The sequence below is a fragment of the Oncorhynchus mykiss genome, chromosome 6, assembly GCF_057628025.1.
Source record: "Oncorhynchus mykiss isolate SJ-2025 chromosome 6, ASM5762802v1, whole genome shotgun sequence".
NCBI lineage: Eukaryota > Metazoa > Chordata > Actinopteri > Salmoniformes > Salmonidae > Oncorhynchus > Oncorhynchus mykiss.
In genome coordinates this window covers 64,599,931-64,618,011 of record NC_143027.1, presented here as the reverse complement: position 1 = coordinate 64,618,011, position 18,081 = coordinate 64,599,931, and the positions used below count along the sequence as shown (strand labels likewise).

Sequence of the window (18,081 nt, the reverse complement as noted above, 5' to 3'; positions counted from 1 at the left end):
AAAAGGCATGAGGAGGTAGGCGAATAATTACAACTTTGCAGATTAACACTGGAGTGATAAATGATCAGATGGTCATGTACAGGTAGAGATATTGGTGTGCAAAAAAGCAGAAAAGTAAATAAATATAAACAGTGTGGGGATGAGGTAGGTAAAATTGGGTGGGCTATTTACCGATAGACTATGTACAGCTGCAGCGATCGGTTAGCTGCTCAGATAGCAGATGTTTGAAGTTGGTGAGGGAGATAAAAGTCTCCAACTTCAGCGATTTTTGCAATTCGTTCCAGTCACAGGCAGCAGAGAACTGGAACGAAAGGCGGCCAAATGAGGTGTTGGCTTTAGGGATGATCAGTGAGATACACCTGCTGGAGCGCGTCCTACGGGTGGGTGTTGCCATCATGACCAGTGAACTGAGATAAGGCGGAGCTTTACCTAGCATGGACTTGTAGATGACCTGGAGCCAGTGGGTCTGGCGACGAATATGAGCCAGTGGGTCTGGCGACGAATATGTAGCGAGGGCCAGCCGACTAGAGCATACAGGTCGCAGTGGTGGGTGGTATAAGGTGCTTTAGTAACAAAACGGATGGCACTGTGATAAACTGCATCCAGTTTGCTGAGTAGAGTGTTGGAAGCTATTTTGTAGATGACATCGCCGAAGTCGAGGATCGGTAGGATAGTCAGTTTTACTAGGGTAAGTTTGGCATGAGTGAAGGAGGCTTTGTTGCGGAATAGAAAGCTGACTCTAGATTTGATTTTAGATTGGAGATGTTTGATATGAGTCTGGAAGGAGAGTTTACAGTCTAGCCAGACACCTAGGTACTTATAGATGTCCACATATTCTAGGTTGGAACCATCCAGGGTGGTGATGCTAGTCGGGCGTGCGGGTGCAGGCAGCGAACAGTTGAAAAGCATGCATTTGGTTTTACTAGCGTTTAAGAGCAGTTGGAGGCCACGGAAGGAGTGTTGTATGGCATTGAAGCTCGTTTGGAGGTTAGATAGCACAGTGTCCAAAGACGGGCCTAGAGTATACAGAATGGTGTCGTCTGCGTAGAGGTGGATCAGGGAATCGCCCGCAGCAAGAGCAACATCATTGATATATACAGAGAAAAGAGTCGGCCCGAGAATTGAACCCTGTGGCACCCCCATAGAGACTGCCAGAGGACCGGACAGCATGCCCTCTGATTTGACACACTGAACTCTGTCTACAAAGTAGTTGGTGAACCAGGCAAGGCAGTCATCAGAAAAACCGAGGCTACTGAGTCTGCCGATAAGAATATGGTGATTGACAGAGTCGAAAGCCTTGGCAAGGTCGATGAAGACGGCTACACAGTACTGTCTTTTATCGATGGCGGTTATGATATCGTTTAGTACCTTGAGCGTGGCTGAGGTGCACCCGTGACCGGCTTTACGTGCATTATACAATCTACTATTGTTCTTCAAGTCACAATGGACAAAAGAAGAGCCAGGAAAAAGATTAAACAGCAGCGTTACGATAAAACACTCACAACGCACCAATGTGTTTTAAAGTGTGTGCAAGGTATTCAAGCAAAATTCCTGGAAAAATATGATGGGGGTAGTTCCAAGAGAGGTCATCGATTGAGTCTGAAAGACGCTCTCAACTGTACTCACATCAAAGCCCACACAAAGCCCAGGCCAGGCCAGGCACCCCCATCCCCAACCCCCTCTTGACAAACAACCTTCACACACCTCATATCGGAGGCTAGACCTCCATTAACCTGCAACCCCATTTTAATGTATTACTTTGGATGCAGCTTCAAACTATCAATCCACCTTCATTAAGATTAGGAATCCTGCCTATTGCCAAGGTTTCTCCTAAGGTATGTCAAAAAATAATAATGGCCTGCTGCTGTATACAATTCTGTGGGCTGTGTTATCATGTTACATCTGTGCTTATCGAGCTGATGAAGCAGATGTGTGCTGCTATGTTATTGTCAAGCCAGTGTAGCTGTATAGTTAAAGCATTATTTACAGTTATTTGAACACTATTATTGTAATTCCACCCCCAAAGTTCAGACAAAACAAACACCAGAAACATTAACATCAGGACATAGGTATAATACTACAAACATTGGCAAGACAGACCAGCAAAGATGATAAAGATCCCATTTAATAAAAGAGGCTACTCTTTCGGAGAGGTGTAAGTAACTCTATTGGCATAAAACATATATATACGTCATTAGGTCAAAAGCACCCAGCTTGCACACTTCCTAGAAGTCGGTGCGATATACTTAAACACCCCAGCAGGCAGGCTGCTGTTTAAACTGTCAGTGTAATCACATATCATCCGTTGAGGTAGGAGATTCACATGTTTAATGAGTCAGGAACAAAGCTGCTTTGCCTTGTCATTAGCAGCTGATGTGACAGAAAGTCGGTGATTAACAGGGCTCTGGCGATTGATCAAAGGAGAGATTGATACCTATAGCAAGAGAGTCCGTGCAATGTCAATGGATGTGTTGCCAGAGTGGGCATCTACAATGTGGCCAGTAGATGGCACAATATGTAACTTCTGGTGTGGCTGTCAATGTTTCACTATTAGGCTTACTGCCTTTAGGTTTATGCTTCTGTCTTTATGTTTCTGGCTTTATGCTTCTGTCTTTATGCTTCTGTCTTTATGCTTCTGTCTTTATGTTTCTGTCTTTATGCTTCTGTCTTTATACTTCTGTCTTTATGCTTCTGTTCATAGATAAATCAGGAAACTTACATATAACCAAATAAAAAGTACAAATATGTTTTTAAACTGGAACTGTTTATTGCATCAAAATCCTACATCTGTGGGGAATATCCCCCGTAATTCACAGGTTATAGACTTGTAACTCATACACCAACTCATTTTATATATGGGGTGTATCAGTTAGGAGGCCTCTTTATAACACCCTAGCTTGAGTCATAATGTTCTGAGCTACATGATTTTGCCCAATATCCATCTTATCAATGTGACCTAATATTCTAATTTGCACTTTGAAAATTGCTTTAACTGAGTCAAGCTATTTTATCTAATCACACTGAACATAATTTCATGAAGTACTCCACCACTTTAGACTTTATTGGGTGTTAATGAATTTAATCAAACTCACTGAACTTTTTTATACATTTATAGATTTTTTTTCATTACACTTTTACATCTCAACAACAGGGTGATATAACATGGATAGGAGTCAAATGATATCTGACATATCTCTCTGTATTATGTGGGTTATTACTCCACCCGGGTAATGCTTGTACTTTCAGTCTAGTTTTCGAGGGACATATTTGTATCTCTGCTTCAGCTACATGAAAAAAAGTCAACTCTTCATTGTACCGTTGTGTCACGTTAGGACCAGGAAATAGAAACAGAAAGAGATACAGAGACTTGTATTGCTGTAGGCCACATGGCGTTGGTTGATGTTCTATGACCCTTGTTTCTATGTATGACCCCCATACTTCTTGGGGGGGGGTTCAGGTACGGGGTGTGTCTGAGCTGGGCTGCTGGATGGGGACTATTGAATGCTGAAATAGAGGCTGGAGGAAAAGACCCAGGGTTCCAGTCACACACACTATTATAAAGATCCACAGGAACATACGGTCCACCACCATTGCCACATACTTCCAGTCCTCGATCACCTGGGAACACACAGAGAACAAGGTATGGTCACATTACTGTCATGCACCTGTGACATGCAGGGTATGGGGTACAATATGTGATTGAGTAAAAAATTATGCAAATGTAACATAAGATGAAGAGACAAAGCGAAATCACCAGTCTAAATATTACTGAGCCAGACCTTGTAGAAGCTATTGACCCTTTCACCCCTCCTTAGCCGTTTTTGAAAGTGGACATTTTTCAAGCCTGGTCACCTCACTTTTACATTGATTTGTTTAAGAAAACGACCTATTACAACAGTCTGGGTTATTTTACTAGAAGTTATTCTCAACTACCTCACATCCTAGTATTCTTCATTCCTGGTCTTTGAGGACCACAGCGTGTGCAGGCTTTTGTCCTAGCCCAGCACTTACACAACTGGTCCAGCTGATCAAGGTCATGATCATTAGTGGAGCCAGGTGTTAAAGTACTAAGCTGTACACACTACGTCTCTCCAGGACCAAGGATTAAAAAAACACTGCTTTGAGCTCCTTTCACAACACTAACCCCATGGACACGGTCATGGTTCACTTACATTCTGGTTATCATCGTCCCCCATCATGTGATCAGCCACGAAGCGGACCCCGTCCACTGCCTCCTGGACATCTCCCCCCCAGTCTGGGCTGCCTCTCTGACGGAGGTCCTGGGAGGAGGGGAAGCTGTTGGGCAGGAACTCGGTGGAGCGGGCCTCCCCCTTCCTGAAGGTGTGGGTGTACCCCAGCGGAGCTGTGACTTTGTTGTAAAAGTGTCCCGGGGAGGCGAAGGCCGAGGCAGAGGAGAGGAAGGCAGAAGAGGAAGACATGGCGGCAGCGGTGGCTGTTTTGGGCGTGGTGGTGGCAGGGTAGCCCAGGTCCGCCAGGATGGACCTGCGAGCTCGGAGTTGTCTCTGCTGGCGTAGCCGCTGGCGGGCAGAGTTATTCTGCGGGCGTCTCATGAAGAGTAGATGGGGCAGCTTGTTGAGGAACACTACCTTGACCCAGGAGGGCATGGTGTGTGTGCTGGGGGAGCGGTGGTGTACGTTGAGCACACACACACTGGTAATGATAGAGAAGGTCACCAGCACCATGGTGAACATTAGGTACTTCCCGATCAGAGGCACGTCCAGCGAGGTGGGAGGGACGATCTTGGAGATCAGGAGGAGGAACACAGTGAGGGCCAGGAGGACTGAGATACACAGTGTCATCTTCTCCCCACAGTCAGACGGCAGGTAGAACACCAGGATGGCCAGAGAGGTGATGAGGACACAGGGGATGATTAGGTTGATGGTGTAGAACAGTGGCTTCCTCTTGATGATGAAGTCATAGGTGAGGTCCACGTAGGTAGGATCCAGAGGGTTAACCGTCCGCCTGCCCGGCAGGGCCAAGATGTCCCATTCCCCACTGGGAGTGAAGTCGTCCATGCTGGCCACCCCTGTCTTCAGGACCAAATCGAGCTCGGTGTGGTCGTAGGTCCATGACCGGAACTTGAGCGTGCAGTTCTGCTGGTCAAAGGGGAAGTGCTTGACCTCGATCTTGCAGGCACTCTTATAGATGGCCGGAGGCAGCCAGACGATGCTGCCATTGAACTGGACAATGGCATTGGTGAAGACTGTTACCTCATAGGTTCCATCCGCACTATGGAAAGAGTGATGAGGGAGGTAGGGGGAGAGGACAGAAACGTATTATGCCTTTATGAGAAAATGTATTACAATCACAAGTTAGATTTTCGTGATCCGTAAATTACATGAGAAAATGTGTTCATCATTTGGAAAATATATCTGGACAATGAATACTTACTTGTTATAGAGCACAATATCAGGTAGCCAGATGTGTCTGGAAGGAATACGAAGCTTGTCAATGCCATCATATTGAGAAGGGTCCCATGATAGCCTGTAGTCATCCCAGTGCTGGAGAGACAGGGGGTTACATATTTTACATTGTAGTTATTTTGCACACACTCTTATCCAGAGCAACTTAGATAAGCAATTAGTGTTAAGTTCCTTGCTCAAGGGTACATAGAGACATGTTTCACCTAGTCGGCTCAGGGATTCAAACCAGCGACCTTTCGGTTACTGGCCCAGCGCTCTTAACTGATAGGCTACCCTCACTGTTCTGACTGTTACACTCAGTCACATAAGGACTCTCTGCCAACACCAGATAATTTCCAATTACACAATTAATTATCATTGAAATGAAAAGTGGTGAAGGGTGTGGGCACAATTATCATTCTGTTCTGTTCCGGATTGTCTGAGTCAGAGGCATAGTTCTGCTTCAATTCAGGTTCAATGAGAAGGACACTGGAGCTGGAGACGGACGAGGGGGACAGACTAAGTAATGAATGATTAATAGGATAGGACCATAATCTTCACAATTACCTGTGTGAGCCAAACATTGGTGGTCATAATCTGCTCTCTCTCATTCTGGAAATTAAAAAGGCGGAGTGTTAGCTTCATTTAAAAACAGATTATTTACTATACAATACACAAAGCATGTTGAATGACAAAACACACATACAGACTCCAGCACACATTCCTCTAGGGCACATGCTTGATTTAGAAGAGAGTAAAAGTGAGAGATGTGTTTCCACGCTGAATAAATTCCCTGCACATGGGGTCAATTGTTAAGATAAATGACACCCTCGCCTGGGACACATCTGCCATCTGAGCGCCGTTGGACCTGTTGATTAATCCACAGAGCGCTTGCATCAACTCTGAACAGCAAGTAAAACGAACACCCCTAAAAAGGAGTGGGCAGCAGAGTGGGCAAACCTCCAATGCACGCAGCAGCACAATGCTTTAAAACAAATATGTCACACTTCATTACACTTTACAGGACATTCAAATTTCAATTACCAAATAGGAGGACAATAAGAAGCCATAAACAGAGAATGTATGTGTTCTGGTGATATTCTCTGGGCCATGCCAGGGCAGGAAGGAAGGGAGGACCCTGTAAATCAGTGTGGGACTCCAACGTCCTCTCCTGAGGCAGCTTTACAGCTCTTTCTTAGGCAATGTGCTGAAGTTTCAATCTGGACATGACAGAGACGGAGAGCCCTGCCAGATCCATCCTATACCCATGCTGTCATTAGGGCCAGGGCCTTTCAGTAGAATGTGTGTAAGTAATTAACATGGTTGCCACTGACTCCTCTGAGCTCTGCTCTCCCTTTCTGTTCTCTCATCTCTGCTCTCTCCTCTCCCTCTGTGGTCTCCCTCATCTGCCCGATCTCTCCTCTCCGTCTCAGGGCCTCTACCTGGCTCTATGGAATGGCTATCATGAGACTGACCACACTGATGAGTTGGGCCAGGGACACCTGTAGTTTGACAGTGACTCGCTCTGTCCTGTTCACAGCTGGGCGGATCAGCTTGTTGTAGCGATCGTTTCTAAGCAGCCAGTTCATCAGACGCTCCTCTGAGTCCGCACAACTGCAACCTGTGGAAAGAGTCAACAGTGATTTGGAGATAATTGCGGGAAATAGTCAGAGTTGGTACCTTTATTGCAATTGTGGTATGACAATGAAAAAACTAGATTACTGTGTGATTAAAAAAAGACCCACTGGCTGTATCTGTTGTGTTTAGTCACTGGTTTTATAGCTGGACTGTCACGCCTGTCTTTTTATGTTGTATCATGGAGCATGTTTCATAGCCCTGTATGGACTGGATGAAGACTGTGTTGCCGACTTCAGTCTTTCAGTCTTTCAGCTCCCCAACCCAGGACAAAGAGGAGCAGATCAAAACACCTAATGTGACACTTCCTGGTTTTTATACCCGTGCACCTGGAAGTGTTTAATATCACTCCAAACAAACTGAATGTCTGATAGGGCTTGGGCTGTGTTAAATAGATAAGAAAATAATATATGAGGGCTTTGGAGCTTTTCTGCAGAATAATTTACTGTATATCCATGATATGGGAGGGAAGATGTTTCTGCAGAATGTTAACAATTCTGCTGTTGCAGAGCCAGAGCCTAAAGCCACATGATCAGCCATGAGCTCCAGCCATGAATACCACCACGATGCGCAAGTCAGTTTACCCCCCCCCCCTCCCCGAAAGAGGAAGGACAGGGAGGCGGAGATGATAAAACGCTCTCTCTTCCACCAACAACCCTCTCTTCCCCCACCAGCCCTCCTCTATAGTGAGTAATGCTCTGTCATACAGTAGCAGAGAGTAGCTGAGTAGAACAGTCAGGAGAAATCGTTTTGGAGAAAAATGCTTAGTCAAATGGTACATACCCTGAAGTAATCTTTACAATAGCTGCTATGACTGTTGCACTGAAAAATATTAATTTGAAGATTCATGGTTTGATATTTGGTATTTTATTAGGATCCCCATTAGCTGTTGCGATAGCAGAAGCTACTCTTCCTGGGGTCCACACAAAACATGAAACATGAAATAATACTGAACATTAATAGACAAGAACAGCTCAAGGACAGATACATACATACATTTAAAATGTTACGTAGCCTACATTTTAGGACATACACACAATATCTATATCAAATAGGGGAGAGGAGTTGTTTTTTTTAAACCAGGTTTGCTGTTTTCTTGAGCAATCTTGGATGGAAGGGAGTTCCATGCAATCATGGCTCTTTATAATACTGTACATTTTCTTACATTTGTTCTGGATTTGGGGACTGTGAAAAGACCCCTGGTGGCATGTCTGGTGGGGTAAGTGTGTCCGTGCTATGTGTAAATTGACTATGCAAACCATTTGGAATTTTGAACACATTGTTTCTTATAAAAACAAGAAGTGATGCAGTTAGACTCTCCCCTAATTTTAGCCAAGGGAGACTGGCATGCATAGTATAGTTTCAAATTTACAGATTATGATAGGTAAAAATAAGATACATGTTTATACTATAGATCTCTTCCCAAAAGTGTATTATCAGACAGGCCCATTTGCCAGTTTGTGCCAGGCAATTACCATAAATCCTGATTATTGAGGAATAGTTTCATGTAGAGTTGAGAGTTCAGGAGTGTTCAACAGACAATAGACTGGTGCATGTTTTCATGGGTACCCTATCATCAGTCACTTGGCTGGACTCCCATCAAACACAATGGGTCCTCTACAAGACAGATGGCATATTGTCAAACATCCACACTCCTTACCCAGAGGTGAAGGGTACTGGCCAGTGAGAGAGCAGGCAACTCAAACTACTAATCACCTGCTGAGAAGGGCTTTTACACTGTCCCTGTGTGTGTGTGTGTGTGTGTGTGTGTGTGTGTGTGTGTGTGTGTGTGTGTGTGTATGTGTGTGTGTGTGTGTGTGTGTGTGTGTGTGTGTGTGTGTGTGTGTGTGTGTGTGTGTGTGTGTGTATCAACAGGGTTGAAAAGGGGAGACAGCCTATAGGGAGCAGGTAAGAGACCTGGCGGTGTGGTGCCAGGACAACAACCTCTCCCCCAATGTGAGCAAGACAAAGGAGATGATCGTGGACTATAGGAAAAGAAAGGCCGAACAGGCCCCCATTAACATTGTCGGGCTGTAGTGGAGTGGGTCAACAGTTTCAAGGTCTTTGGTGTCCACATCACCAAAGAACTATCATGGTCCAAACATACCAAGACAGTCGTGAAGAGGGCACGACACCACCTTTTCCCCCTCAAGAAAGTGAAAAGATTTGCATGTGTCCCCAGATCCTCAAAAAGTTCTACAGCTGCACCATCAAGAGCATCCTGACGGGTTGCATCACTGCCTGGTATGGTAACTGCTTGGCATCTGAGCAGAAGGCGCTACAGAGGGTAGTACGTACGGCCCAGTACATCACTGGGGCCAAGCTTCCTGCCATCTAGGACCTATACACTACGCGGTGTCAGAGGAAGGCCCAAAAAATTGTCAAAGACTCCAGTCACCAAAGTCATAGACTGTTCTCTCTGCTACAGCACGGCAAGCAGTACCGGAGCGCCAAGTCTAGTTCCAAAAGGCTCCTTAACAGCTTCTACACCCAAGCCATAAGACTGCTGAACAATTAATCAAATGGCTATTCACATTGACACTGTTTATTATATATACATAGTCACTTTACCCCTACCTACATGTACAAATTACCTCGACTAACCTGTACCCCCGCACATTGACTCGGTACCGGTACCCCCTGTATATAGCCTGTATATTGTTATGTCATTTTCTCGTGTTATTTTTTATTTTACTTTTTAAATATTTTCTTAACTATATTTCTCGAACTGCATTGTTGGTTAAAGGGCTTGTAAGTAAGCATTTCACGGTAAGCTCTACACCTGTTGTATTCGGCGCATGTGACAAATAACATTTGATTTGAATGTACATTCTTTTTAATGGCAACAATTTAAAAGTGTGGCGTTGACATTATGTTGATTGGCAGGAGAGGGCAGCGGTGTTAATAGAGTGACTAAATCAGCAATGGTTGACTTTTAAAAAGGTTACTCTGCTCTAAACTCCAGAATACTGCATTCTCAAAAATTGCATCTATGACGAGATTTGGAGGTGCATAATGCAACCTTTCTTTTGACCCAATAGAAAACAGCAGGCAAAAACATCCTGTTATCTGGATTTCAGTGTTGGCCCTCAAGACATGTCAGACAGACTATGTAGCCTGGTCACCAGCCAGGTCTGTGTGCCCTGGCTTTATTTTCAGGCTATACATGTTATAACAACGAACCAAACAAGACAGAGTGGACAAGTAAAATGCTACACATAGCATCTATCCCAGCTGTCAAATTCGCTTGCAAGAAGGTGCTGTAAATGGCCAGTGTACTGTATAGGCAAAGTGTGATATATGATCCTTTACTCTCCCAGTGACTTCCCTCTCTTCTTGAGAAGGGCCGGTCAGAGCTCCTTAATCATTGTTATTGTGGCCAATTGATGCCCATTTGTTGGAAACCTTTTAACCAAACTCCTCCTCTAACCACAGCACAGTGAATACACACATTTTTTCTATGATAATACCCAGAATGCCCTTATATTTGCTAACTGGTTGTAAAGGCTACTGTAACAGGTTTGACTTAGTGCCTCAGGATAAGAGAGAGCATTTGCATTGAAATATACAATATACAGTGCCTTCTGGAAGTATTCAGACCCCTTGCCTTTTTCCATATTTTGTTACGTTACAGCCTTATTCTCATCAATCTACACACAATACCCCACAATGACAAAGCAAAAACAGGTTTTTAGAAGAAAATCAATATTACAATTTGTTTTATTCAAATCAAATCATTAACCAACAATGCAGTTTTAAGAAAAATACCTAAAGGAAAATAAGAAATAAAAGTAACAAATAATTATAGAGCAGCGGTAAAATAACAATAGCGAGGCTATATACAGTGGGTATCGGTACAGAGTCTATGTGCGGGGGCACCAGTTAGCTGAGGTAATTGAGGTAATATATACATGTACAATGCCTTGCGAAAGTATTCGGCCCCCTTGAACTTTGCGACCTTTTGCCACATTTCAGGCTTCAAACATAAAGATATAAAACTGTATTTTTTTGTGAAGAATCAACAACAAGTGGGACACAATCATGAAGTGGAACGACATTTATTGGATATTTCAAACTTTTTTAACAAATCAAAAACTGAAAAATTGGGCGTGCAAAATTATTCAGCCCCTTTACTTTCAGTGCAGCAAACTCTCTCCAGAAGTTCAGTGAGGATCTCTGAATGATCCAATGTTGACCTAAATGACTAATGATGATAAATACAATCCACCTGTGTGTAATCAAGTCTCCGTATAAATGCACCTGCACTGTGATAGTCTCCGAGGTCCGTTAAAAGCGCAGAGAGCATCACGAAGAACAAGGAACACACCAGGCAGGTCCGAGATACTGTTGTGAAGAAGTTTAAAGCCGGATTTGGATACAAAAAGATTTCCCAAGCTTTAAACATCCCAAGGAGCACTGTGCAAGCGATAATATTGAAATGGAAGGAGTACCAGACCACTGCAAATCTACCAAGACCTGACCGTCCCTCTAAACTTTCAGCTCATACAAGGAGAAGACTGATCAGAGATGCAGCCAAGAGGCCCATGATCACTCTGGATGAACTGCAGAGATCTACAGCTGAGGTGGGAGACTCTGTCCATAGGACAACAATCAGTCGTATATTGCACAAATTTGGCCTTTATGGAAGAAAGCCATTTCTTAAAGATATCCATAAAAAGTGTTGTTTAAAGTTTGCCACAAGCCACCTGGGAGACACACCAAACATGTGGAAGAAGGTGCTCTGGTCAGATGAAACCAAAATTGAACTTTTTGGCAACAATGCAGAACGTTATGTTTGGCGTAAAAGAAACACAGCTCATCACCCTGAAACTACCATCCACACTGTCAAACATGGTGGTGGCAGCATCATGGTTTGGGCCTGCTTTTCTTCAGCAGGGACAGGGAAGATGGTTAAAATTGATGGGAAGATGGATGGAGCCAAATACAGGACCATTCTGGAAGAAAACCTGATGGAGTCTGCAAAAGACCTGAGACTGGGACGGAGATTTGTCTTCCAACAAGACAATGATCCAAAACATAAAGCAAAATCTACAATGGAATGGTTCAAAAATAAACATATCCAGGTGTTAGAATGACCAAGTCAAAGTCCAGACCTGAATCCAATCGAGAATCTGTGGAAAGAACTGAAAACTGCTGTTCACAAATGCTCTCCATCCAACCTCACTGAGCTCGAGCTGTTTTGCAAGGAGGAATGGGAAAAAATGTCAGTCTCTCGATGTGCAAAACTGATAGAGACATACCCCAAGCAACTTACAGCTGTAATCGCAGCAAAAGGTGGCGCTACAAAGTATTAACTTAATGGGGCTTTATAATTTTGCACGCCCAATTTTTCAGTTTTTGATTTGTTAAAAAAGTTTGAAATATCCAATAAATGTCGTTCCACTTCATGATTGTGTCCCACTTGTTGTTGATTCTTCACAAAAAAATACAGTTTTATATCTTTATGTTTGAAGCCTGAAATGTGGCAAAAGGTCGCAAAGTTCAAGGGGGCCGAATACTTTCGCAAGGCACTGTAGGTAGAGTTATTAAAGTTACTTATGCATAGACAATAACAGAGAGTAGCAGCAGTATAAAAGGGGGGGGGGGGGGGGGGTGCAAATAGTATAGCAGGGCAGAAATTTGACAAACTGACTTGTTGGAAAGGTGGCATCCTATGATGCCCTGTTGAAAGTCACTGAGCCCTTCAGTAAGGCAATTCTACTGCCAATGTTTGTCTATGGAGATGCCATTAGTCTGGGTAGCCATTTGACGAGATGTTCAGTAGTCCTACGGCTTGGGTGGTAGAAGCTGTTTATAAGCCTCATGGACCTAGACTTGGCGCTCCAGTACAGCTTGCCGTGCGGTAGCAGAGAGAACAGTATGACTAGGGTGGCTGGAGTCTTTGACCATTTTTTTATTTATTTTACCATTATTTTACCAGGTAAGTTCAGACCCTTTAATCAGTACTTTGTTGAAGCACCTTTGGCAGGGATTACAGCATCAAGTCTTGTTGGGTATGACGCTACAAGCTTGGCACACCTGTATTTGGGGATGTTCTCCAAATTTTCTCTGCAGTTCCTGTCAAGCTTTGTCAGGTTGGATGGGGATTGCTGCACAGCTATTTTCAGGTCTCTCCAAAGATGTTCGATCAGGTTCAAGTCCGGTCTCTGGCTGGGCCACTCAAGGACATTCAGAGACTTGTCCAGGCCTCCGACCTCACTAATACTGAATGGAAGCATGTCCCCGCAGCATTGTTCCAACATCTAGTGGAAAGCCTTCCCAGAAGAGTGGAGGCTGTTATAGCAGCAAAGGGGGGGACCAACTCCATATTAATACCCATGATTTTGGAATGAGATGTTCGAGAAGTGATGTTACGGAAAAAAGGGGGAAAAAAGAAAGAAAAATTGTGTTGATCGACATTTTTGAGTCATCATTGCATGCGATCATCATTCTCAAATCCGCTGTTTAAATCTATGATCACTTTAGCACCGCCCCAAAAACCTGATTCAAATTCGACACAAACCTTCAAATAGGTATGTAATGACACATTATATAAACTCTTTATAGTGTTGTATTTACATTTTAGAGGCGATAAGGTAATAAGTTGGACAGATCGAGTGAAAAAAAGCAATTTTCCCACACATTGAGCACTCTCCTTCTCACTCCCACGCATTAGTTTCGCTTCCCCACACGATATTTGGGGCTCATTGCCTGCTTGAATTGTGCAGAAACGGGCAGCGTTTAGGTAATGTCATTGATTTTGTTGGAAAGGTGATAAATTGTGCTTTACAATGGTATTGACATTGCAGTTGATCTGGAAGTATTACGTTTTTGGGGCGCTAAAATAAGGGCAGTTGTACGGACCAAGGCGATGTATGAGTTTAAGTTAGCAACCCAAAGGTTGAATTTTCAGTCTTATCACGAACAACTAGCTAATTATCAAATTTTCCACTACTTATTACTTTTTATCTACTTTGCAACTACTTAGCATATTAGCTAACCCTTCCCTTAACCATTTCAGCTAACCCTTCCCCTTTCACCTAACTCCTAACCTTAACCCCTAACGTAGCTAATGTTAGCCAGCTAGCTAGCATTAGTGTTAGCTACGTTGCCACAACAAATTGGAATTCGTAACATATCATACCTTTTGAAGATTCGTAACACTTTGTACATTTGCAAAATCGTATCATATTGTAGGTTTTGAATATTGGTAATATATCATACACATTGTAATTCATAACATATAATTTGAAATGGAGGATGGATATCCATAAATTAATACATTCCATACCAAACGTAATTTATCATACTAAATGGAGTGTATCTGATTAAAGTAAATAATAAGAAACGCTCTTAGGCCAGGTTGGCTGATTAGCCTGTGAATGTTCTTCACTGCTTGTCCTATGTGCGAATCAATAAAGGGTAATACAAATATTGTTTTATTCTCTTGACAGTATTGTATCTAATTTATTTAAGACATGTGATTGTTGAAATTAATGCATCAATACATGTTGAACGATGTTCCTCTTTGATAATAAAATAAACACCTTTATGCACTCATGGAAATTAGGCATTAAATTAAATAATTTCTTACATGCACTGTTGGTGAATTACAAAAGTGAACCTCCTTTCTGAATATGTACAGTTATAACAACAAGAACAACAACCCATTGTAGAGAGATTTTTCAACTGAACTGACAATGCAATCGAAATTCACATACATTAAATACTTACGTTTTAACAAAGTGAAAAGGAAAGCGAGGAGAGTGAGAGTCCGAGTCATTTTGACAACAGTGCCACGAAATCCATCCGTGTCCTCATTCAGGAAGCCTAATAATAATAATAGGATCTAACGTGCTTACCGAGCATTCCCAACTCCTAAAAAGCTCCATACACGCGCGCCTGTCCGGCTCTACAAATAACGACACCCGCATTAGTTAGAACAAATGTTTACTGAAAACGGTGTGTCTGTACCAGGTTGAGATTTGCAGCAGCTTTGGGATAGAAACGAGACCCTTTCCCCAACATACACCGTTCCACCTTCCTTACTCGTTGCGCATCGCTCTCACACACACCATGATCTCCTGAGCGCAAATCTTGGATCGACTAATTGCTATTTTCCATTCTTCCTTCAATGTTGATACTTAACCATGTGATCTGTTATAGGTTATAGGCAGATTTCGGTGATACTACTTAGGCTATAAACAATCAAATTTATGACAATAAAAATGTTTTGTTTTCTTCATGTATTAATCCACAACAAAATCTATCAATGAAATGTATTTAAAAAGCCCTTCTTACATCAGCAGATGTCACGAAGTGCTGTACAGAAATCCAGCCTAAAACCCCAAACAGCAGGCAATGCAGGTGTAGAAGCACGGTGGCTAGGAAAAACTCCCTAGAAAGGCAGGAACCCAGGAAGAAACCTAGAGAGGAACCAGGTTATGAGGGGTAGCCAGTCCTCTATCAAATCTATATTCATATGACCATATGTGACCATAGTGCCATGGGTTGAATCTAGACCACTATATGTATGCTAGTTAAAAAATAAAAATAAAAAAAAAAATATATATATATATATATATATTTTGTATTATTATTTTATATATATGTATGTATTATTTTCCCAATATCAAACCTGCCACATAAGTCACCAAAACAGCAATTAGGTCACAGGATGACCTACAGTAAGTTACCCTAAATGAGGATTTCACACTTAACTGACAATCAAGTGAACTGGAGCCCTTTATGACACTTTGTATTAGTGTCCATATTGTGTTAGACGATCAGAAGAGTGTCTGTCCCCTCATCAGATGGCATGAGTGTGCTGCACTTGGTGAGACCTCTCTCGCTCTCTCTCCCTCTCGCTCCCTCTTTCTCGCTCTCTCACACTCTCTCCCCCATCTCTCATTGTCTCTGACTTTTCCAACATGCACTTAGCTGTACCAGCCTATAGCCTACCTGTCTCTTTCAGTCACAGCACAAACACTCACTAATCCAACACTGACACAGACTCTGACCTCAGTTCCATGGCTTCCATGTCTGGATGCCCTGGCCAGATAACCACAGCTAATTCAAATTGTTTGTTTCCTGCTACAAATCTTCTCTGGTTACCATGGTGGTTGTGTGATGAGTTGGGTGATTCAGTGACGTCACACAAGTTTGGTGAGGATGTTTACAAGGTCTGGTGGGTGATACACAACCCTGTGTCTCTGGGTGGGACAGAATTACAGCAGTGGACCCAAGTCAGTCCAATGACAGAGCATTCTCAGCCCAGTAGATTTACCGTCTGCACACTGCTCAACCCCTCATTATTATGGCCAATGAAGAAGCTGTATCAGAGAGAGCAAGACCTCGTTGTAATGAACGACAAACACACTGCATCTAACATCCTGGTATTGTTTTCCTTATTATTGATGATAAGAGTTCAACAACCTTCATTTGTTCCATAGATGATCTGGACATAAGGAGAATGGAGCTGTTATATATACAGTGCCTTCGGAAAGTATTCAGACCCCTTGACGTTTTCCACATTTTGTTACGTTACAGCCTTATTCTAAAATGGATGAGACCATTTTTTCCACTCATCAATCTACACACAATACCCCATAATGACAAAGTAAAAACAGGTTTTTAGAAATTTTACGTTTACATAAATATTCAGACCCTTTACGCAGCACTATTTGGGGAGTTCTCCAATTCTTTTCAGCAGATCTTCTCAAGCTCTGTCAGATTGGATGGGGAGTGTCACTGCACAGCTATTTTCAGGTCTCTCCAGCGATGTTCGATCTGGTTCAAGTCCGGGCTCTGGCTGGGCCACCCAAGGACATTCAAATACTTGTCCCGAAGCCACTCCTGTGTTGTCTTGTTGTGTGCTTAGGGTCGTTGTCCTGTTGGAAGGTGAACCTTGGCCCCAGTCTGAGGTCCGGAGCGCTCTGGAGCAGGTTTTCATCAAGGATCTCTCTGTACTTTTAAACCTGTTTTTGCTTTGTTTTTGCCTGTTTTTGCTTTTATTGTGTGTAGATTGACGAGGAACATGTTTTATTTAATCTGTTTTAGAATAAGGCTGTAACGTAACAAAATGTGGAAAAAGTCAAAGGGTCTGAATACTTTCTGAATGCACTCTACGTCCCTGGTAAATCAGAATATACTGTTGTATACAAGACATTTTAGCATTTAGGTGGGTAAGATAAAACAGGAGACCCCTGTTTACACAATAGTTACACCTTACACTTCACACCAGCATTGTGTGAAGCCGTTATGAACTTGTTTGTCCTGAGTCTGCACAACTCTGCCAGGACCTAGGATCAAGGGAGACACTCAAGTTTTTTAGTACTATATCTCTTGACACATTGATGAAAATAATCATGGCCTCTAAATCTTCAAGTTGATTGGATTTAGCTCAAAAAGTGTTTTATACTTGTTTTATACTTACAAAGTTTAAAAATCTTTTAAACAACCTGTGTCTGTTATTTTAGTCAGAGCCCAGACTTGAACCAACTAAACTACTGCAAGAGCTGCTTCCTGTGCTTGGCCTTCCTATGTTGAACATAATAAATGGCTCTCTATCGACCGGATGTGTACCAAACTCACTAAAAGTGGCAGTAATAAAGCCTCTCTTGAAAAAGCCAAACCTTGACCCAGAAAATATGAAAAACTATCGGCCTATATCGAATTTCCCATTCCCAAAAATTGAAAAAGCTGTTGCACAGCAACTCACTGCCTTCCTGAAGACAAACAATGTATATGAAACGCTTTCTACTTTTAAACAGACAAAACAGAGATACTTGTTCTAGGTCCCAAGAAACAGAGATCTTCTGTTGAATCTGACAATTAATCTTGATGGTTGTACATTCGTCTCAAATAAAACTGTGAAGGACCTCGGTGTTACTCTGGACCCTGATCTCTCTTTTGACGAACATATCAAGACTGTTTCAGACTGTTTCCATCTACGTAACATTGCAAAGATCAGAAACTTTCTGTCCCAAAATGATGCAGAAAAATTCATACATGCTTTTGTCCC

General features: G+C 42.7%; 1 protein-coding gene across 1 annotated transcript; it reads right to left on the bottom strand.

Annotated features, from left to right (window-relative positions):
• Positions 1 to 2,745: 2,745 nt before the first annotated feature.
• Positions 2,746 to 15,303, bottom strand: LOC110526343 (neuronal acetylcholine receptor subunit beta-4). Its single transcript, XM_021607229.3, has 6 exons — positions 14,793 to 15,303; positions 6,899 to 7,044; positions 5,991 to 6,035; positions 5,413 to 5,522; positions 4,173 to 5,250; positions 2,746 to 3,618 (listed from the first exon to the last, which is right to left on the bottom strand). The coding sequence occupies exons 1-6, from the start codon at positions 14,839 to 14,841 to the stop codon at positions 3,454 to 3,456; spliced, it is 1,593 nt and encodes a 530-aa protein (XP_021462904.1). The 5' UTR covers positions 14,842 to 15,303; the 3' UTR covers positions 2,746 to 3,453.
• Between the last annotated feature and the right edge of the window lie 2,778 nt (positions 15,304 to 18,081).

Excerpts from the sequence above, each read along its gene's own strand:
- LOC110526343 (XM_021607229.3), bottom strand. The coding sequence starts at position 14,841 with ATGACTCGGACTCTCACTCTCCTCGCTTTCCTTTTCACTTTGTTAAAA. Across the intron at positions 7,045-14,792 it reads CCTTTTCACTTTGTTAAAAC|GTTGCAGTTGTGCGGACTCA; the intron begins GTAAGTATTTAA and ends CTCTTTCCACAG. Across the intron at positions 6,036-6,898 it reads TGGCCCAACTCATCAGTGTG|AATGAGAGAGAGCAGATTAT; the intron begins GTCAGTCTCATG and ends TTTAATTTCCAG.